Below are 20,350 nucleotides of genomic sequence, written 5' to 3'. Positions count from 1 at the left end.
GCATATGGTCTATCCTTGAGAATGATCCATGAGCACTTGAGAAAAAGGTATATCTTGCTGTTGTGGGGTGTAATGTTCTGTAAATGTCTGTTAACTCTAGTCATTTACGGTGTTACTCAGATTCTCTGTCTCTTTAAAGATCCTCTGTCTAGATGCTCTGTCTGTTGATGATAGTGGGGAATTGAAGTTTCTATTATGGTAGAGGTGTCTGTTTTTCCCTTCACTATTTTCAGTGTTTGCCTCATGTATTTTGGAGCACTCTCGCTTGGTGCATAAATAAAATGATTGTTATGTTGTCTTGTTGAGTTGTTCCTTTTATTAATACATAGTGTCCTTTGTTTCTTTTAATTGTTTTACATTTGAAGTCTAATTTGTTGGATATTAGTATTGCTACTCCTGCTCTTTTCTGATTGTTGTTTGCATGAAACATCTTTTCCCAATCTTTCACTTTCAAACTATTTTTTGTCCTTGGGTCTAAAATGAGTCTCCTGTAGACAGCATATAGATGGGTCCTGTTTTATAATCCATTCTGCCAGTCTATATCTTTTTTTTTAAACGTGGGCAGGCACCAGGAATTGAACCTGGGTTTCCAGCATGGCAGGCAAGAATTCTGCCACAGAGCCACCATCACACTGCCTGCCAGTCTGTCTTTTGATGGGGAGTTTAATCCATTAACGTTTGGTATTACTACTGTAAAGGCAGAATTTTCTTTTACAGTTTTGTCTTTTGTTTTGTATGTCATATCTAGTTTTTTTTTCTCTTTTTATCTTTACTGATAGTCTTCATTTCTACACTCTTCTCCACACCTCTCTCTCCTGCCTTTTCCTATCTGCCTATAGTATTCTCTTTAGTATTTCTTGCAGAGCTGGTCTCTTGGTCACAAATTCAGTGATTGTCTGAAAATGTCTTAATCTCCCCCTTATTTTTGAAGGACAATTTTGCTAGATATAGAATTGTTGGCTGGCACCTTTTCTGTTTTAGAATCTTAAATATATCAAACCACTGCCTCCTCGCTTCCGTGGTTTCTGCTGAGACATCCATACATAGTCTTATTGGGCTTCCCTTGTATGTGATGGCTTGCTTTTCTCTTGCTGCTACATAGTGTTACTGGGCTTCCCTTGTATGTGATGGCTTGCTTTTCTCTTGCTGCTTTCAGAATTCTCTCTTTCTCTTTGCCATCTGACAAGTCTGAGTAGCAAATGGCTTGGAGTGTATCTGTTTGGATCTATTCTGTTTTGGGTACTCTGCACTTCTTGGATCTGTATTTTTTGTCTTTCATAAGAGATGGGAAATTTTCAGTGATATTTTCCTCTGTTATTCTTTCTCCTCCTTTTACCTTCTCTTCTCCTTTAAGGACACCCATAACATATATATTCGTGCGCTTCATTGTCTTTCAGTTCCCTGAGATCCTGCTCATATTTTTCCATTCTTTTCCCTATATTTTCTTTTGTGTGTCAGATTTCAGATATCCAGTCTCCTAGTTCACTAATCCTCTTTTCTGCATCTTCAAATCTGTCATTATAGGTTTCCATTGTTTCTTTTCATCTCTTCCACTCTGCCTTTCATTCCCATAAGTTCTGTGATTTGATTTTTCAGAGTTTCGATTTCCCCTTTTTGTTCACCCAGTGCCTTCTGTGTATCCTCCCTGAACTTGTTGATGTGATTTTTGATGAGAATTTTCCACATCTGTTTGGACATCCTGAATTAGTTATTTCAACTCCTGTATCTCATTTGAATTGTTGGTTTGTTCCTTTGACTGGGCCATATCTTCGATTTTCCTAGTATGACTCGTTATTTTTGTTGGCATCCAGGTATTTGATTTCCTTAATTAGTTTATTATGGAGGTTGTTTTCACTCTTTTACCTAGGATTTTCTTGCTGGATGGCTTTATTCTCTATCTGTTCTTTGACATTCAGTTCAGTTTATTCTAGACCTCTAGTATAGGTTCTGTTGAACTGATCAGAAGTTTTCAGTTCTGTTTCTTGCCCTGCATTAATAGAGCCTTTTTTTTCTTTTGAGGAGGGTCTCTTCAGATATTATATACCCCTGTTAGATTTTCTCAGACCAGACTGGCCTCTTCTCAGGAGGCGAGAGTCGCTTGCATCAGTGTGCCTTGAGGGTGAGACTCAGCAGATTGACAGACTTTCCCATGAAACCTCTGGACTCTTTGTTTTTCCTGTCTTGCCCAGTATGTGATGCTTGTTTGTCTGCAGCTTCCCCCCAGGGTAAAGTGGTGTGGTACCTTTAACTTTAGTAGACTCTCTCTGCTGGGGGTGTGGTTGAGACAGAGTGGAGGTTGTAGGCTGGCCTTAATTGTCTCAGTTTTCCAGTCCCTGGGGCCTGGAATTCCACTTGATCTGGGCCCTACATTTCTCTTGGGGGAGTGTACAGCCTTTAGGGAATTAACTTCTTTCACCAGACTAGTTACTTTGTCTCTCAGACAAGCTAAATTCTGCCTTTGCCTGGGGCAGTGGTGAATCCTGAGAAGCTTTGCAGTTCTATCTAATGAGCTTTTAGGTACTTAAAGCAAAGCAAAATAAAATAAATAAATAAATAAAAAAAGTCCTTTTCAGAGCAGGATCCCAGCTCCTGGAGTTTGTCAATCAAGATCTTAAGTTGGTGAGTGGCTCATTGTGTCTCCAGGCTCTATGTGCCCCCCTTTTCTGAGTCCAGCCCTTTTCAAGTATTTTATGCTGTTGGACTCCAAAAAGCTGTCCCCACCACCCCCTGTCAGTTCCCTTCCCATCTCTGCTAGCGCAAAAACTCCTAGTACCTTTACTCTTATTCCAGGTTTATCTTTGCTGGGAGCCTATTTTCAGTAGTCAGAATTTGAGTAGTTCTGCAGTTGGAGCTTGGCTGAGCTAAGCCCTTGCTGCTAGTAAAGTCTGTTTCCTTTCCCCTGGGGATATCAGCCTGCTGTGCCTGTTGGAGAGGGGCCCCGGCCTCTGCAGCTTGGAGGACTTACAATTCTGTGTGGAGTCTCAGCCGGTCCAGCTTGTCCATACTGGTGTACACTATATTCGGACACTGATGTGGCCGTAGCAGTTATTCTGTACTGCTCCTGGCTATTTACTAGCTGCTCTGGAGGATGAACTAAATTCCACCTCTCGCTAAGCCATCATCTTGTCCCCTCTCCAAAGTTTAATCTTAATGGACTTGTATTAGTTAGGGTTCTCTAGAGAAACAGAATCAACAGAGAACACTTGCAAATATAAAATTTATTAAAGTGTCTCACGTGACCGTGGGAATGCAGAGTCCAAAATCTGCAGGGCAGGCTGTGAAGCCAACAACTTCAATGGAGGGTCTGGACGAAGTCCACAGGAGAGGCTCACCAGCCGAGTCAGGAAGGGCCTGTCTCTTCTGAACTTCCTTAAAAGGCTTCCAGTGATCAGATTAAGCATTACTCATTGCAGAAGACAAATGTAATCAGCTGTGGATGTAGCTGGCATGATCATGATTAATTCTATGAAATGTCCTCATTGCAACAGACAGGCCAGCACTTGCCCAACCAGACAAACAGGTATCACCACCCGGCCAAGTTGACACATGAATCTAACCTTTTTACCATATCCAGCTTACCTCCATTTTTAGTATTCATCTCGTTCACCAGAATATTCTTCAAATTTCTTTTTGTTTTACTGAGAGATAGTTTGATTATTACTTATATTGTTCAAATACTTAGAAATATAACTTTTATTTCTATAATGAAGGCCAGTCAAAGATATTAAAATTTCATGATTTCTAATTTCTAAAGCATTAATGATTCTCTTTAGTGGGCTAACATGCATGACTATGGGCTACCATTTATGACCATTCCTCCTAAATTCAAAATGAAAGTAATCTAGGATTTCTTGGTGGGAAATTCCAAACATATTTCTGTTATTTTTTCTTCAGTATCCTATATCGTAGCTAATTTTTGGTCTGATAAGTGCATCAATTTTTTTTTTAATTAAAAATTTTTTTTAAACATAACATACAAATACAAACATTTTTACCATATGATCATTCCATTCTTGGTATATAATCAATAACTCACAGTATCATCACAACATTGTATATTCATTACCATGATCATTTCTTAAAACATTTGCATCAATTCAGAAAAAGATAAAAAGAAAAAAGAAAAAAACTCATACATACCATACCCCTTACCCTTCCCTCTCATTGACTGCTAGTATTTCCATCTATCCAATATATTTTAGCCTTTGTTTCCCCTATTTTTTTCTATACCCCTTACCACTCCCTTTCATTGATCACTAGCATTTCAGTCTACTAAATTTATTTTAATATTTGTTCCCCCTATTATTTGCTTATTTTTAATCCATATATTTTACTCATCTGTCCATACTGTAGATAAAAGGGGCATCAGACACAAGGTTTTCACAATCACACCATCACATAGTGACATTGGTTTTTGAGATATGTTTGTTAAATATATGCACTATATCTATTTGTCCCTGTTATTCTTTCTGTTAAAAATATTTCAGTACTGTATTGTTAGATGTAGATGTTAATGTATTCATGTATATATTTATATATAAAGTTGTTTTTAAAGCAGGTTTTTCCTTTAGGATATTTTGGAAAAAAATTTTATATTGTTTTCTATCCCATCTCTCTTTTTGGTTAATATTTGCTTCGTATAGCTTTTCTTTTTTCCTTCCTTTATTTTAACCTTTTTTGCATCTAATATTTAAAATATATCTTTTAGGCAGCTTATTAATGGATTGTTTTTTAAGAAGCCCATCAATCTTTAAATCTGTCTTTTGATTGTAAGTTAATTGATTTATATGTTTATAATTACAGTTTTATTAGAACTTATTTCTGTGGTCTTATTTTGTATTTCTATTTATCGTAGTTTCTTTTTTTCTCTTTCAGCTTCCACCTCTAATATCTAAGAACATTCTTTCCTGCCTTTGATATCTTCCTTTTTAGTCTATAGCTTTCCTCCACAAAATCAACAGTCATCATGATTGTTGTTCCAGATTGTTATGGCTATTGTTTGTAAGAGCTTAATTAAATAATAAACTTTAGAGTTCTTTTTCACTCTTATTGTCTACCTCTTGGATTTCTTTGTGTATTGGAATATTTTCTCTAAGAGTGCTTTCAGAGGTTTTTGTGTGGTTGAATTTGTGAGGTGTTGAATGTCTCAGAATATTTTATTTGTCTCACCTTTACCCATTTTTGTTTAGCTAGCTATAAAATACTAGGTTCAAAGGCCATTTTTTCCTTTAGCTTTTTGATAGTAATCCATTGATGACTTATTTCCTTAATGGTTTGAAAAGTCTGATATCATTTTGTTTTTCTGTAAGTGATCTTTTTACTTCTGAAAGCTTTAAAAAGTTTTCTCTTGACTTGGTTCTGTTTTTTTTTTTTCCCCACATGGGCAGGCACTGGGAAATGAACCCAGGTCTCTGGCATGGCAGGCAAGAGCTCTGTCTGCTGAGCCACTGTGGTCCACCCTCTTAACTTGGTTCTTAAATCACACTATAACATGCTTAAATTTAGATTTAATCTGTCCACCAAGTATTCTCTGAACCTTGGTATCTTGTGGTCTTATATGTTTCTTTGATTCTAGGAAGTACTTGGTGATTATTTCTTAAAATACTGTCTTCTTCCCACCACATTTACTTTTCCTCTTATTTGGAGACTATTATAGATATTTAAACTTCTACTTCTTTCCTTCATATGTTTTAATTTTTTCTTCCATTTTTCTTTTTGTTTCTTCCTGTGTCTTTTTGAATGGATTCTCTTCTTAACAGTCTAACTCAGTTATTGGTTCTCTAGCTGTATCTGTTTTGCCATTTAGCCAATCTATTATGCTCTTTGTTTCAGAGATTGTTTCCTTCATACCCATTATCTTCAGTTAGTTATTACTTATAATTACTTTTTGTTTTCATAAGCTTCTCTTTTTGGTGAAAATGTGTGTTATGCTTATACTGAGTTCTTAATATGTGGGCTGGTGAATTTGCTTTTTCTTTATTAGATGATTTAGTTTATTGTATTTCTTTCAGAAGGCTTATATTATTCACATATTTCGTAGTACTGAATTTCTCCTCTCCTTTCCCCCATGGTCTTTTATTTCCTTGGGATTATGAGATACTTTAGTTCTGGGCTGATATGTGGAAGTCGAGATAATGTGATGGATAGTGTGGTAGAGGAGGGTGAAAGCCTCGCTCACAACTTCTATGACTTCAGGTGTGTTTAGGGTTTAAGATGGGAGTATTTCTCAGGGTAGAGAGCTTCAAGTGTTGTAATCTGAGGTCAGATACTTCCTTATTTGCTTCTCTCCAAGATTATTTTACTCTTCAGTGAACCTCCAAGTCCTTCTGTAAAAGCCACTCAGGTTTTTCAGGGGTTACTACTTTTTTTTTTTTTAAGTACCTATCTAGTGATGAAGGAAAAGGGGTAGGGAGAGAATGCTGAGGGTCTAGCTAACTGTTCTGTACTAGTTGTTAATTTTTGACTCATCTAGGTTCCTGTGCTGTGCTTGTATAAACCCATTGCCTCTGGGTTGTTGTTGCTGCTTTCCTGTCCAATATGAAGGGAGAAAGAAGGGGATACAAAGAAGGCTCTCATTCCCACTGGATATCCTGTGTATCCTTCTCCCACTTGCATTGCCTGTATTCATTTAGTACTGAGCACCAACCATCCTCTGTCTTTCCAAGGGATTCTCCTAGTTTTCGTGATAAAATTTTTTGGGCTCTCAAATTTTCCCCGTTTCTGTAACATTTCTCAGGATTGATTATGGAGAAAGCTAGGAAGCTGTGCTGGCTTCCTGTATTGTTTCTTCTACTCCTTTTAATTTTATTTTGTTTTTAAATACACATATTTGTTTAATGTCTTTTCGTACTTGAATTATATTGTATATTTTGTTGTGTAGTTTATTTTTACTTTGGGTAAGTTGGGAATTTCCATGGACAGGACAAACAGCAGTGATTCTTATTTAAAGTTAGGAAAAAAGGTAATTTCTACTTAATTAGAAACTTAAAGCGTAAAGATTTTTATTTGCAGCTTTAATTCAGTTATCATACTTAATTCTACTTATAGAGTCCAAGTAAAATAACTTTTAGGTAGTTTTGTATTGGTTTCATCTCTTTGTATGATTCTATTTTATTTTATAAAGTTCTCAAGGATGAGGACTCAATGTATTGCTTTTGTGTCTCTTGTATCCTCACACAATGCTTGAATGATAACATGTAGTTAATAAATATTTTAGGAAATGAAAATATATCTCCCTGCAGGATTTGTCAGCTTCCTTAGAAGCAGTGTATGGACAGGCCAAAGAAGGGACATACTCTGAAGAAATACTTAAGAAATTTTATGAATGGAAGAGTGGTAAAAGAGAGGAATTCCGTAATGTTAGAAGTGAAACAGAGGCTTCTCTACAACGTCTCGTAGAATGGTTCCATAGTACCTCAAAGGTAATAAGAACTCTGCCCAGTGGTGTTTGTAGCATAAACAAGACTGTTTTCCTTTTTTATTTTCCACATGTAATTTATTTCTTTTCTTTGAGAGAGAGGGAAAGAATGAGAAAGGGAGGAAAAGAAAGAGGGAGAGAGTGAGAGAACAAGCATATACTTGGGCATGAGTTTGGGATGGAGGGATTTACATTTCTCTATTTAGGACATATATGAAAACAATCCTAATCAGGCTATAGGTGTTAGATAATATCACTGGAGTTTATTACAAGTGTAGTGTATATTTTACAGGTATAATGTAGACATAAGGTTATGAGTACATCTATTTGTGATTTGGGAAGTAGTAGAGCTTTCATCTTGATTTTGATTTCTTTTTCAGCGATAGATACATGTTTTAAAATTTTGTGGCTAACCTAGGGCTCTAAAACTCTATAAATGTTTTACTTATTAAGTTTATTTTTCAGAAACTTAGAACTTCCAAAGTGTTCCTATGCCAGATAAGCCTTGAAACTTAGAGGTACCATTCTTTCCCAGACATCAACCAGTTGCGTTCCCCTACCCCTTTTCAACATGCTCAAGTTAAAATGGTAACTGCCCAAATATCCCTGAGGATTGAGAGAAGGATCAAATGAGAGGGAGGAGTTATAACAGAGAAGTTAGAATTTAACAAAGGATTATGACTATTGAGTTATGTAGATATTTCTTTCTAGTTTCTGGTATATTAGAACAGCCATAAGGAAATACCTGAAATTGTGGAACTGTAGCCCATACTGTACTTTGAAATTTGTTCTATAACTACTTGTTAAACTGTTCTTTGAAATTTATTACTTTTCTGTATATATGTTATATTTCACAATAAAAATATTAAAAAATTTAGTGGCTGACTAGTCATGGTTAAAATGACATTAATTTTTGGCAGTGTTTAAGTCTTTTAAGTTTTAGCTATCTTAAAGATCTTAAATATATATATACAATAAATAGGTAACATTAATCTCAGTTGATATTAGAAAAGATGTTTTATGTATCATTCTTTTTAGTTCTTGTTTATTATCAGTAAAAATCCCATGTAATTTTCCAAAAGGCTTGGGGCATGTGGTTTTGCCTAATGCATTCAGAACTAATTGAATTTTGGCTTAATTTTGTTCCTGATTCTCTGCTCTTCCACCTGCTTTATCACTTTCTCAGAAAGGGATAGAGTCACCTATTTCTTGTTACTGATTGTAAGTTTGTTTCTGTCTGAGTTAATTATCAAGTTGTGGCTACATTTCCTTTTCTACATATTTATGTATGTATTTTCCTAATCTAGGTCCTTATAACCAGTAGACCTAAATCTGTGAACTCAGAGTGACTGCTTGTGACCCTTATATTCTGTATCTTTTGTTTTAGATCTCTGATTTTATACCTTATTATAAAGTCTATTTCCTGTTATAAAAATATCCTTGTTTTCCTTATGAGATTGAAACCATTCTGGGTTTAATCTTTAATTTTTTATCTCAAGATGCCTGAATATTAGTAGGTGACCAGTAAGTACCAGATATGAACATATCCTTTTTTTTTTGTCAAGAGCTCATATTGTCTTCCTACTAATTATCAATTTAAGCTTGCCACTTGAGCATTCACTGTTCTTTACCGTTACCATTTACCGATCAGGTTGAGACAAGACTGTTCCTGTTACTATTCTCAAAAAACACCTTTTTGGTCTTCCTTTTTTGGTCTTGTCCCTGTTTTTTTCCTCATATTTTTCTTCTAGATTGTCCTGTTACCTTTTTAAACCACTAATTACTTTTAAAAGTATGTGTTTTCTCTAGATGTCTGATATTTGTATGTTTCTTCTCTTCAGATGCATAAGTTTTATGAGTGTAGGAGCTTTATCTTTCTCATGTATCCTTATTTCACCCTCATTTCCCAGTAAATAGGTTAATGCCCTGCTTCTAATTTTAAGTATATGTTGACTGTTAATTTAATTGTGATATTTCATGTTTTTAATTTTTGCAAATGAGGTTTTTGATCTAACTATGGAAGAATCACTGACTTCTGAAGACACAGTTGGCAATGTTGATGAAATCCTAGAGAAGACTGAATCAACTGTTTGCAAAGAGCTGGAAATATCTCTGATTGTGAGTATTGGTAGTCTTTATTATTACTTCCTTTGAAGTAATATGGTTTATCTTGCTACTCAGAAAATAATGAGTGATTTTAGCTTTCCATTTATAAGACTTTTTGATAATTCTGCCATGCTGCAATGCAGTCTTATTTTTCCATTTTGATTGTAATAGGACTTTTCACATTTTAAAATAACAATGTTTAATTCTAAGAAAACCCATCTTAGTCTGTGTATCAGATTCCATATTATTTGATCTTGAGCCCATCATACCCGCTGATTAAGAGAAAAGCCTCCTTAGAATTTGTGAAAACTTAAAGGAAAATCTGGGAATGGTCTGAAAGTGGACACCTAAGATTGATGAGTAGCTCCCTTTCTCTATTATCTATATTCTGTATTTCTTTGTGTCAAGTTAAAAATTAGGATAGCCCCTCAAAAGAGTATTTTGTAATGTTAGTATTGTTCATTGGGATGCTTTCCCAGTTGTTCAGGCTGTTTCCCAAAATCTCAGTGGTTATGTCTTTCGTTTTCTTTTTTTGCAGTTTTATCCATATTGGTATTAAAACATTATGCACTACTATATTTCTCTATTTGTTAAATATTCCCTATTTAGGTAGTTTAGTCAGATTTGATTTTTTTTTTTTTATTATTTTTTTTTTATTAATTAAAAAAAGAATTAACAAAACAATTAGAAATCATTCCAATCTACATGTACAATCAGTAATTCTTAATAACATCACATAGTTGCATATTCATCATTTCTTAGTACATTTGCATCGATTTAGAAAAAGAAATAAAAAGACAACAGAATAAGAATTAAAACAATAATAGAAAGAAAAAAAAACAAAAAAAACAAAAACAAAAACCCTATACCTCACATGCAGCTTCATTCAGTGTTTTAACATAATTGCATTACAATTGGGTAGTATTGTGCTGTCCATTTCTGAGTTTTTATATCCAGTCCCGTTGTACAGTCTGTATCCCTTCATCTCCAATTATCCCTTCTCTTTTTTTTTTTTTTTTAATTAACGGAAAAAAGAAATTAACCCAACATTTAGAGATCATACCATTCTACACATGCAATCATTAATTCTTAACATCATCACATAGATGCATGATCATCATTTCTTAGTACATTTGCATTGGTTTAGAAGAACTAGCAACATAACCGAAAAAGATATAGAATGTTAATATAGAGAAAAAAATAAAAGTAATAATAGTAAAATCAAAACAAAACAAAACAAAACAAAACAAAAACCTATAGCTCAGATGCAGCTTCATTCAGTGTTTTAACATGATTACTTTACAATTAGGTATTATTGTGCTGTCCATTTTTGAGTTTTTGTATCTAGTCCTGTTGCACAGTCTGTATCCCTTCAGCTTCAATTACCCATTGTCTTACCCTGTTTCTAACTCCTGCTGAACTCTGTTACCAATGACATATTTCAAGTTTATTCTCGAATGTCGGTTCACATCAGTGGGACCATACAGTATTTGTCCTTTAGTTTTTGGCTGGATTCACTCAGCATAATATTCTCTAGGTCCATCCATGTTATTACATGGTTCATAAGTTTATCTTGTCTTAAAGCTGCATAATATTCCATCGTATGTATATACCAGAGTTTGTTTAGCCACTCTTCTGTTGATGGAGATTTTGGCTGTTTCCATCTCTTTGCAATTGTAAATAATGCTGCTATAAACATTGGTGTGCAAATGTCCGTTTGTGTCTTTGCCCTTAAGTCCTTTGAGTAGATACCTAGCAATGGTATTGCTGGGTCGTATGGCAATTCTATATTCAGCTTTTTGAGGAACCGCCAAACTGCCTTCCACAGTGGTTGCACCCTTTGACATTCCCACCAACAGTGGATAAGTGTGCCTCTTTCTCCGCATCCTCTCCAGCACTTGTCATTTTCCGTTTTGTTGATAATGGCCATTCTGGTGGGTGTGAGATGATATCTCATTGTGGTTTTGATTTGCATTTCTCTAATGGCCAGGGACATTGAGCATCTCTTCATGTGCCTCTTGGCCATCCGTATTTCCTCTTCTGAGAGGTGTCTGTTCAAGTCTTTTTCCCATTTTGTAATTGGGTTGGCTGTCTTTTTGTTGTTGAGATGAACAATCTCTTTATAAATTCTGGATACTAGACCTTTATCTGATATATCATTTCCAAATATTGTCTCCCATTGTGAAGGCTGTCTTTCTACTTTCTTGATGAAGTTCTTTGATGCACAAAAGTGTTTAATTTTGAGGAGTTCCCATTTATTTATTTCCTTCTTCAGTGCTCTTGCTTTAGGTTTAAGGTCCATAAAACCGCCTCCAGTTGTAAGATCCATAAGATATCTCCCAACATTTTCTTCTAACTGTTTTATGGTCTTAGACTTAATGTTTAGATCTTTGATCCATTTTGAGTTAACTTTTGTATAGGGTGTGAGAGATGGGTCTTCTTTCATTCTTTTGCATATGGATATCCAGTTCTCTAGGCACCATTTATTGAAGAGACTGCTCTGTCCCAGGTGAGTTGGCTTGACTGCCTTATCAAAGATCAAATGTCCATAGATGAGAGGGTCTATATCTGAGCACTGTATTCGATTCCATTGGTCGATATATCTATCTTTATGCCAATACCATGCTGTTTTGACCACTGTGGCTTCATAATATGCCTTAAAGTCAGGCAGCGCGAGACCTCCAGCTTCGTTTTTTTTCCTCAAGATGTTTTTAGCAATTCGGGGCACCCTGCCCTTCCAGATAAATTTGCTTATTGGTTTTTCTATTTCTGAAAAATAAGTTGTTGGGATTTTGATTGGTATTGCATTGAATCTGTAAATCAATTTAGGTAGGATTGACATCTTAACTATATTTAGTCTTCCAATCCATGAACACGGTATGCCCTTCCATGTATTTAGGTCTTCTGTGATTTCTTTTAGCAGTTTTTTGTAGTTTTCTTTATATAGGTTTTTTGTCTCTTTAGTTAAATTTATTCCTAGGTATTTTATTCTTTTAGTTGCAATTGTAAATGGGATTCGTTTCTTGATTTCCCCCTCAGCTTGTTCATTACTAGTGTATAGAAATGCTACAGATTTTTGAATGTTGATCTTGTAACCTGCTACTTTGCTGTACTCATTTATTAGCTCTAGTAGTTTTGTTGTGGATTTTTCCGGGTTTTCGACGTATAGTATCATATCGTCTGCAAACAGTGATAGTTTTACTTCTTCCTTTCCAATTTTGATGCCTTGTATTTCTTTTTCTTGTCTAATTGCTCTGGCTAGAACCTCCAACACAATGTTGAATAATAGTGGTGATAGTGGACATCCTTGTCTTGTTCCTGATCTTAGGGGGAAAGTTTTCAATTTTTCCCCATTGGATGATATTAGCTGTGGGTTTTTCATATATTCCCTCTATCATTTTAAGGAAGTTCCCTTGTATTCCTATCTTTTGAAGTGTTTTCAACAGGAAAGGATGTTGAATCTTGTCAAATGCCTTCTCTGCATCAATTGAGATGATCATGTGATTTTTCTGCTTTGATTTGTTGATATGGTGTATTACATTAATTGATTTTCTTATGTTGAACCATCCTTGCATACCTGGGATGAATCCTACTTGGTCATGATGTATAATTCTTTTAATGTGTTGTTGGATACGATTTGCTAGAATTTTATTGAGGATTTTTGCATCTGTATTCATTAGAGAGATTGGTCTGTAGTTTTCTTTTTTTGTAATATCTTTGCCTGGTTTTGGTATGAGGGTGATGTTGGCTTCATAGAATGAATTAGGTAGTTTTCCCTCCACTTCGATTTTTTTGAAGAGTTTGAAGAGAATTGGTACTAATTCTTTCTGGAACGTTTGGTAGAATTCACATGTGAAGCCATCTGGTCCTGGACTTTTCTTTTTAGGAAGCTTTTGAATGACTAATTCAATTTCTTTACTTGTGATTGGTTTGTTGAGGTCATCTATGTCTTCTTGAGTCAAAGTTGGTTGTTCATGTCTTTCCAGGAACCCGTCCATTTCCTCTAAATTGTTGTATTTATTAGCGTAAAGTTGTTCATAGTATCCTGTTATTACCTCCTTTATTTCTGTGAGGTCAGTAGTTATGTCTCCTCTTCCATTTCTGATCTTATTTATTTGCATCCTCTCTCTTCTTTTTGTCAATCTTGCTAAGGGCCCATCAATCTTATTGATTTTCTCATAGAACCAACTTCTGGCCTTATTGATTTTCTCTATTGTTTTCATGTTTTCAATTTCATTTATTTGTGCTCTAATCTTTGTTATTTCTTTCCTTTTGCTTGCTTTGGGGTTAGCTTGCTGTTCTTTCTCCAATTCTTCCAAATGGATAGTTAATTCCTGAATTTTTGCCTTTTCTTCTTTTCTGATATAGGCATTTAGAGCAATAAATTTCCCTCTTAGCACTGCCTTTGCTGCGTCCCATAAGTTTTGATATGTTGTGTTTTCATTTTCATTCGCCTCGAGGTATTTGCTAATTTCTCTTGCAATTTCTTCTTTGACCCAGTCGTTGTTTAGGAGTGTGTTGTTGAGCCTCCACGTATTTGTGAATTTTCTGGCACTCTGCCTATTATTGATTTCCAACATCATTCCTTTATGGTCCGAGAAAGTGTTGTGTAAGATTTCAATCTTTTTAAATTTGTTGAGACTTGCTTTGTGACCCAGCATATGGTCTATCTTTGAGAATGATCCATGAGCACTTGAGAAAAAGGTGTATCCTGCTGTTGTGGGATGTAATGTCCTATAAATGTCTATTAAGTCTAGTTCATTTATAGTAATATTCAGATTCTCTATTTCTTTGTTGATCCTCTGTCTAGATGTTCTGTCCCTTGATGAGAGTGGTGAGTTGAAGTCTCCAACTATTATGGTATATGAGTCTATTTCCCTTTTCAATGTTTGCAGTATATTCCTCACGTATTTTGGGGCATTCTGATTTGGTGCGTAAATATTTATGATTGTTATGTCTTCTTGTTTAATTGTTCCTTTTATTAGTATATAGTGTCCTTCTTTGTCTCTTTTAACTGTTTTACATTTGAAGTCTAATTTGTTGGATATTAGTATAGCCACTCCTGCTGTTTTCTGGTTGTTATTTGCATGAAATATCTTTTCCCAACCTTTCACTTTCAACCTATGTTTATCTTTGGGTCTAAGATGTGTTTCCTGTAGACAGCATATAGAAGGATCCTGTTTTTTAATCCATTCTGCCAATCTATGTCTTTTGATTGGGGAATTCAGTCCATTGACATTTAGTGTTATTACTGTTTGGATAATATTTTCCTCTAACATTTTGTCTTTTGTATTATATATATCATATCTGATTTTCCTTCTTTCTACACTCTTTTCCATATCTCTCTCTTCTGTCTTTTTGTATCTGACTCTAGTGCTCCCTTTAGTATTTCTTGCAGAGCTGGTCTCTTGGTCACAAATTCTTTCAGTGACTTTTTGTCTGAGAGTGTTTTAATTTCTCCCTCATTTTTGAAGGATAATTTTGCTGGATATAGGAGTCTTGGTTGGCAGTTTTTCTCTTTTAGTATTTTAAATATATCATCCCACTGTCTTCTAGCTTCCATGGTTTCTGCTGAGAAATCTACACAAAGTCTTATTGGGTTTCCCTTGTATGTAATGGATTGTTTTTCTCTTGCTGCTTTCAAGATCTTCTCTTTCTCTTTGACCTCTGACATTCTAACTAGTAAGTGTCTTGGAGAACGCCTATTTGGGTCTAATCTCTTTGGGGTGCGCTGCACTTCTTGGATCTGTAATTTTAGGTCTTTCATAAGAGTTGGGAAATTTTCAGTGATAATTTCTTCCATTAGTTTTTCTCCTCCTTTTCCCTTCTCTTCTCCTTCTGGGACACCCACAACACGTATATTTGTGCGGTTCATATTGTCCTTGAGTTCCCTGATACCCTGTTCAAATTTTTCCATTCTTTTCCCTATAGTTTCTGTTTCTTTTTGGAATTCAGATGTTCCATCCTCCAAATCACTAATTCTATCTTCTGTCTCTTTAAATCTATCATTGTAGCTATCCATTATTTTTTCTATGTTTGCTACTTTATCCTTCACTTCCATAAGTTCTGCGATTTGTTTTTTCAGTTTTTCTATTTCTTCTTTATGTTCAGCCCATGTCCTCTTCATGTCCTCCCTCAATTTATCGATTTCATTTTTGAAGAGGTTTTCCATTTCTGTTCGTATATTCAGCATTAGTTGTCTCAGCTCTTGTGTCTCATTTGAGCTATTGGTTTGTTCCTTTGACTGAGCCATATTCTCAATCTTTTGAGCGTGGACAGTTATCTTCTGCTGCTGGCGTCTGGGCATTTATTCAGATTTCTCTTGGTGTTGGACCCAGCAAGGTTGTAATATTTTTCTGTGAAATCTCTGGGTTCTGCTTTTCTTTTCCTGCCCAGTAGGTGGCGCTCGTGGCACACGTTTGTCTGCGGGTCCCACCAGTAAAAGGTGCTGTGGGACCTTAAACTTTGGAAAACTCTCGCCGTCCTGGGGGTTCGCTAGCCGAAGCGGCTTGAGCCGGCCCGGGGTCCGAATGCAGGAAGGGTTGCTGGTCGCCGCAGCCAGGGAAAGAGCCCGTCCGAATTTCCTAGTCGGCCCTGGGCAACAAGCGTGGCGGGAGGGCGCCAGCGGCAGCGGCCCGCCCGAGAGAGTGCACGTTCCCCGGGAGTCACGGGGTCACCGTTCTCCGCAGCCTGGGGGTTTCCGATCCAATTCTCTCAGTTGGTCCGGGGGCTGCGCGTGGTGTGGGCGCCAGCCGCCTTGGTTTCAGGGGACCACCTCTCCAATTCTCCCAGCCGGCCCGGGAAGGGGGAAGGGAGTAACTCCGGCCGCTTGCCACCCCGCCCGGTAAGGCCCGCGCGCCTCGGCGATCTCACCCGAGCTGCTTCTCTCAGCCAGCCAGCCGTTCCAGGATGGGGTACGCTGTCTTTTTTATCTCTGTTGTGGCTTTGGGCGCTTTCTGTATCGTTTCTACTCCCCTAGTAGGTGTCCTGGAGAAGAAACTAAGATCCGCGCGTCTTACTAAGCCGCCATCTTCCCCAGATTTGATTTTTAGAAATGGTTACTAATAGATGTTTTCTAAAAATAATTTCAAGTGTTGAAGTTGTGTTTATTGTTTAGTTCTTATATTTAGCATATTAGTACCTCAGATTTCCTTTAACCCTTTATTCCAGACAGCTTCAGGAGTAACAGTGTAATGGGGTAAAATTTTCCATATGAGCATTTTGTCAGCAGTTTCTCTTCTGCAAGGAAAAGATTTGTGTTTAAGAATTATTTTGTACTGGGTATAGAACTTTTTCAAAGACATCATCTCTGAAGTTTATCTGTTGTTGTAGGTTTTAGGTATTTGGGATAATCTTTTATTTATAAGTCCATGTATGTGATTTTATTTAGGAGCAAGGCGATGTGGACAAGGAGATCATTTTAAATATGTATAGTCAAGTACTACAAAAGATTCGTTCAGAGGAAAGACTCATTGCCACAGTACAATCCAAGTACAAGGACTGTGTTGAGGTTGGATTACTTTTTCTTTTATTGATCTTATGGATTGGTGCTTTGCAAGTTTTTTTTGTTTGTTTGTTTGCATGGGCAGGCACCGGAAATCGACCCGGGTCTCTGGCATGACAGGTGAGAATTCGAGAATTCTCCCACTGAGTCACCCCCCACCACCTGGTGCTTTGCATTTTTAAATGAACTTTTCTCAAGTAATTTGATACTCAGTGTGTAGGTAAATTATTTACTGCTAGGAAAACAGTGTAGTTATTGTTAGTGGTATATAATTAAATTGACCATACATTGGAGATGGTGGTTTTTCTTGATATAAGTATTTTGAGTTTTATGAGTAGGTTTGAAATTTGTTGATTTTCTTATTTCTTCAAACCATAAGAACATAACCTTTATTCTCATTTTTCTTTCTACAATTTTACTGTAGAAAATTTCCTCTATATAGAAATATAAGCTTTTATAATCTCCTTAGTCTAATTCCTTAGCCTAAGAGATGGTTAGTCACTGTTAGTTTTAGAGTATTTCCTTTTTGGATGCTTTATCTGTATGCATATATAATATATGCCTTGCGTTGTTTTGTAAACTACTTTGAAAATATTTTCTTCACTGAATGGTGTATTGTAAACGTTCTTTCATGTGATTAATTCTTCTGTAATGTCATTTTGAGTGACTAAATTGTCATTCCTTGTATGACTTTACAACATGATTTAACCTTTCATCTGATTGGATGTTAAAGTCACGTTAAATTTTTTTCTACCATAAATAACACTGCATGTAATGTTTGTACACAATTTTTGTGTATATTTCCTAAGGCTAGATTCCTAGATTTGTAATTGCTCAGTTAAACGGAATTAAGATTCTTAAAACTTGATACATACTGCAAAACTGCTTTTGGGCAAGGCGATTTCAACTTATATCCTCACAATTCCAAATTACACTCTTACCGCTATGCTTCTAAGCTTGGAATATTTCTTTTATCTTTGTTACTTTATTGTTGGAACTGATATTATTTTAAATAAAGTTGTGGATCACTAAGAAATTAGTTGGTAGTATGTTTATACTTTCTTAGTATTTTAATCTGAAACTCAGTAAATACTCTTTTGAATCTTAGTGGAGAAATAGCATGGTCAAGAAGTGACTGTTCAGTAATTATTGTTGCCTGATGTGCTTGAAAATATAGTAATGCTTTCTCTCACTTAGTTTAAGAAGCAGATTATTGAATGGCTAAATAAGAGCCCCAATGTGGATCACTTACTTTCCATTAAGAAGAAGCTGAAAAGCTTAAAAGCGCAACTGAGATGGAAATTGGTTGAAAAGAATAATTTGGAAGAAGTAAGGAAACCGTTGCTTTTGATACTTGGGCTCTGCTTCATAAAAGTAATGCATGAATACAATCTTTAAAATAAGAGAACCATTATTCGTATTTCATTGCATATACTTTATCTTGTTTACTGTTATGTAAATAAAATTGTGATTAAATTAATAGTGTAAATTAATAGTGTAAACATTATCCTGTGTCATTAAATGGTCTTTAAAATAATTTTAAATGGCTTCCTTGGTTTTTAGTAACGTGGGCATTTTAAAATAATATTAAAAATTCATTTGGCTTGGACTGTTATGTTTATTATAACAGAAGCCTATTACATGCAAGTTGTTGAGGTGATATCCCTCAAAGATAGAATTCTGTCATACAGTATTTTTAAGATTGTAGTGCGTCTTCTCAGCTCTCTTTTTTTATGGCTGTGCATTATATTTCTTGTAAATATTTTAAGTTGTTTTCATATGATAATAGAACTGGGTGGATTAGGATGATATAATCTGCTATAATCTTCTTGATTGAAACTGTGTGACTAAGATGGCAATTTTATGTGTTCTCTGAAGATTCACTTTAACTACAAAAGAGAGAGCTAAGTCTTAATCCAACTTAACTTAGCTCTCTTCCTCAGTTAGTGAGATAGACAGTTAAGATGAGAATCCTTCCAAAAAGCACTTAATTGGAATGGTTGGGGACTGCTCCAGAACTAATTTAATAGCTTAAGGTTTTTCCAGTTTTGTCCTGTTCTGGGCTATGGGAAACTGGGTCTTTTTAAATTTAATTTTTCAACTTTTGCAGTGTGTATCTGACTTTTGAAGTATATGTGCCTTTTAATGTAACTTATTTATTACCTTTGGAGTTTTATGACATCTTGGTGATTTCTACCTTGTCTTTCCTCTAGTAGACACTCCACACATTTACCCTTTTTATTTTTTTCTACATATTTATTTATACCAAATCTCATTTAGAAAAAGATTTCATGTAATTTAATTGTCTTCTAACTCCTATTCTTACATTTACTTTATGATGGCAGTTGGTCCTCTTTTTCTTGAAGAAAATCTATAGCAAATTAGGAGACAAGGAAAATCTGTGTAATTGATTTTATGTCTTTATTTTTTATATTTCTTTTTTGTAGGTCTTAGAAAATTCAGTGTTAGAATAACTAATCTATTTTAATTCAACAAGTGTTATGTGGGTATGTTATGTGCTAAGTATTTAATGGATACATAGAAATTAGAACAATTTGCTAGAGAAATTATATTAATTTTTACTTGGAAATCATGTTTCAGTTTGCTTTACTAAGCCTGTAAGATAAGTTTTTTCCTTTCTGATTCAAGTCTGATGACCATGATGGATCTGAAATTGAGAAAATAAAACAAGAAATAACTCAGTTGCACGATAGTGTCTTTCAGGAAATTTATCATGAGCAGGAGGAATATGTAAGTATTTTATTCTTTGAAGTTTTGAATTCGTTTTTATTATAGAAATTGAATTCAGGTGCAAATTTTGTAAAGTAGATTATAATCACAAGGCTAGAGATGTTATTTTGGCATAGTAATGTTTATGAGAATTTAGAAATTATTTTCCAGTGACAAAATAATTCATTACCATTGTTCCAAATTTGGAAATTACAAAGAATTAAGAAGAAGTAAAAACGTCACTATAACTTTCCAATTGAGTGGTAAAAATGGAAATTTTTTACCATTAAAAATTTAACCATTAAAATTTTACCAAAAAATTGACTTATTTCCCTTTAGTCTTCTTTCTGCTTGTGTCTACTGCTTTTTTCTGTTTAATATTAAAGTCTAAATATTTTTATTTACTAAATTCTAGATGAATATCATTTCAGCATAATGCTGCAATGAAAATATTAATGGGGCAGCCTAATTTGAAGAATATAAAACCACTGGATTTGGGGGAAGTTATACCTTAAGTCTCCATTGTGCCATTAATTTTGTGACCTTGGAAGAATTAGTTTGTATATTTTCTACTTAAAAATGGGAAAAATATT

At 35.2% G+C, this 20,350-nt stretch overlaps 1 protein-coding gene across 8 annotated transcripts in view; it reads left to right on the top strand.

Moving 5' to 3' along the window:
• Nucleotides 1-20,350, top strand: part of STK31 (serine/threonine kinase 31) — a 147,740-nt gene that overhangs the window by 73,032 nt on the left and 54,358 nt on the right. For all 8 annotated transcript variants that reach the window (XM_077121577.1, XM_077121602.1, XM_077121585.1 and 5 more), the window contains 5 exons: nt 7,242-7,421; nt 9,419-9,535; nt 16,914-17,033; nt 18,225-18,356; nt 19,677-19,778. In XM_077121577.1, the coding sequence (XP_076977692.1) occupies nt 7,242-7,421; nt 9,419-9,535; nt 16,914-17,033; nt 18,225-18,356; nt 19,677-19,778 (651 nt within the window). The remainder of the gene's footprint in view (nt 1-7,241; nt 7,422-9,418; nt 9,536-16,913; nt 17,034-18,224; nt 18,357-19,676; nt 19,779-20,350) is intronic.

The sequence above is a fragment of the Tamandua tetradactyla genome, chromosome 1 (genome assembly GCF_023851605.1).
Source record: "Tamandua tetradactyla isolate mTamTet1 chromosome 1, mTamTet1.pri, whole genome shotgun sequence".
Taxonomy (NCBI): Eukaryota; Metazoa; Chordata; class Mammalia; order Pilosa; family Myrmecophagidae; genus Tamandua; species Tamandua tetradactyla.
Note: the sequence above shows the minus strand (reverse complement) of the source record. Positions and strands in the feature narration are given on the sequence as shown.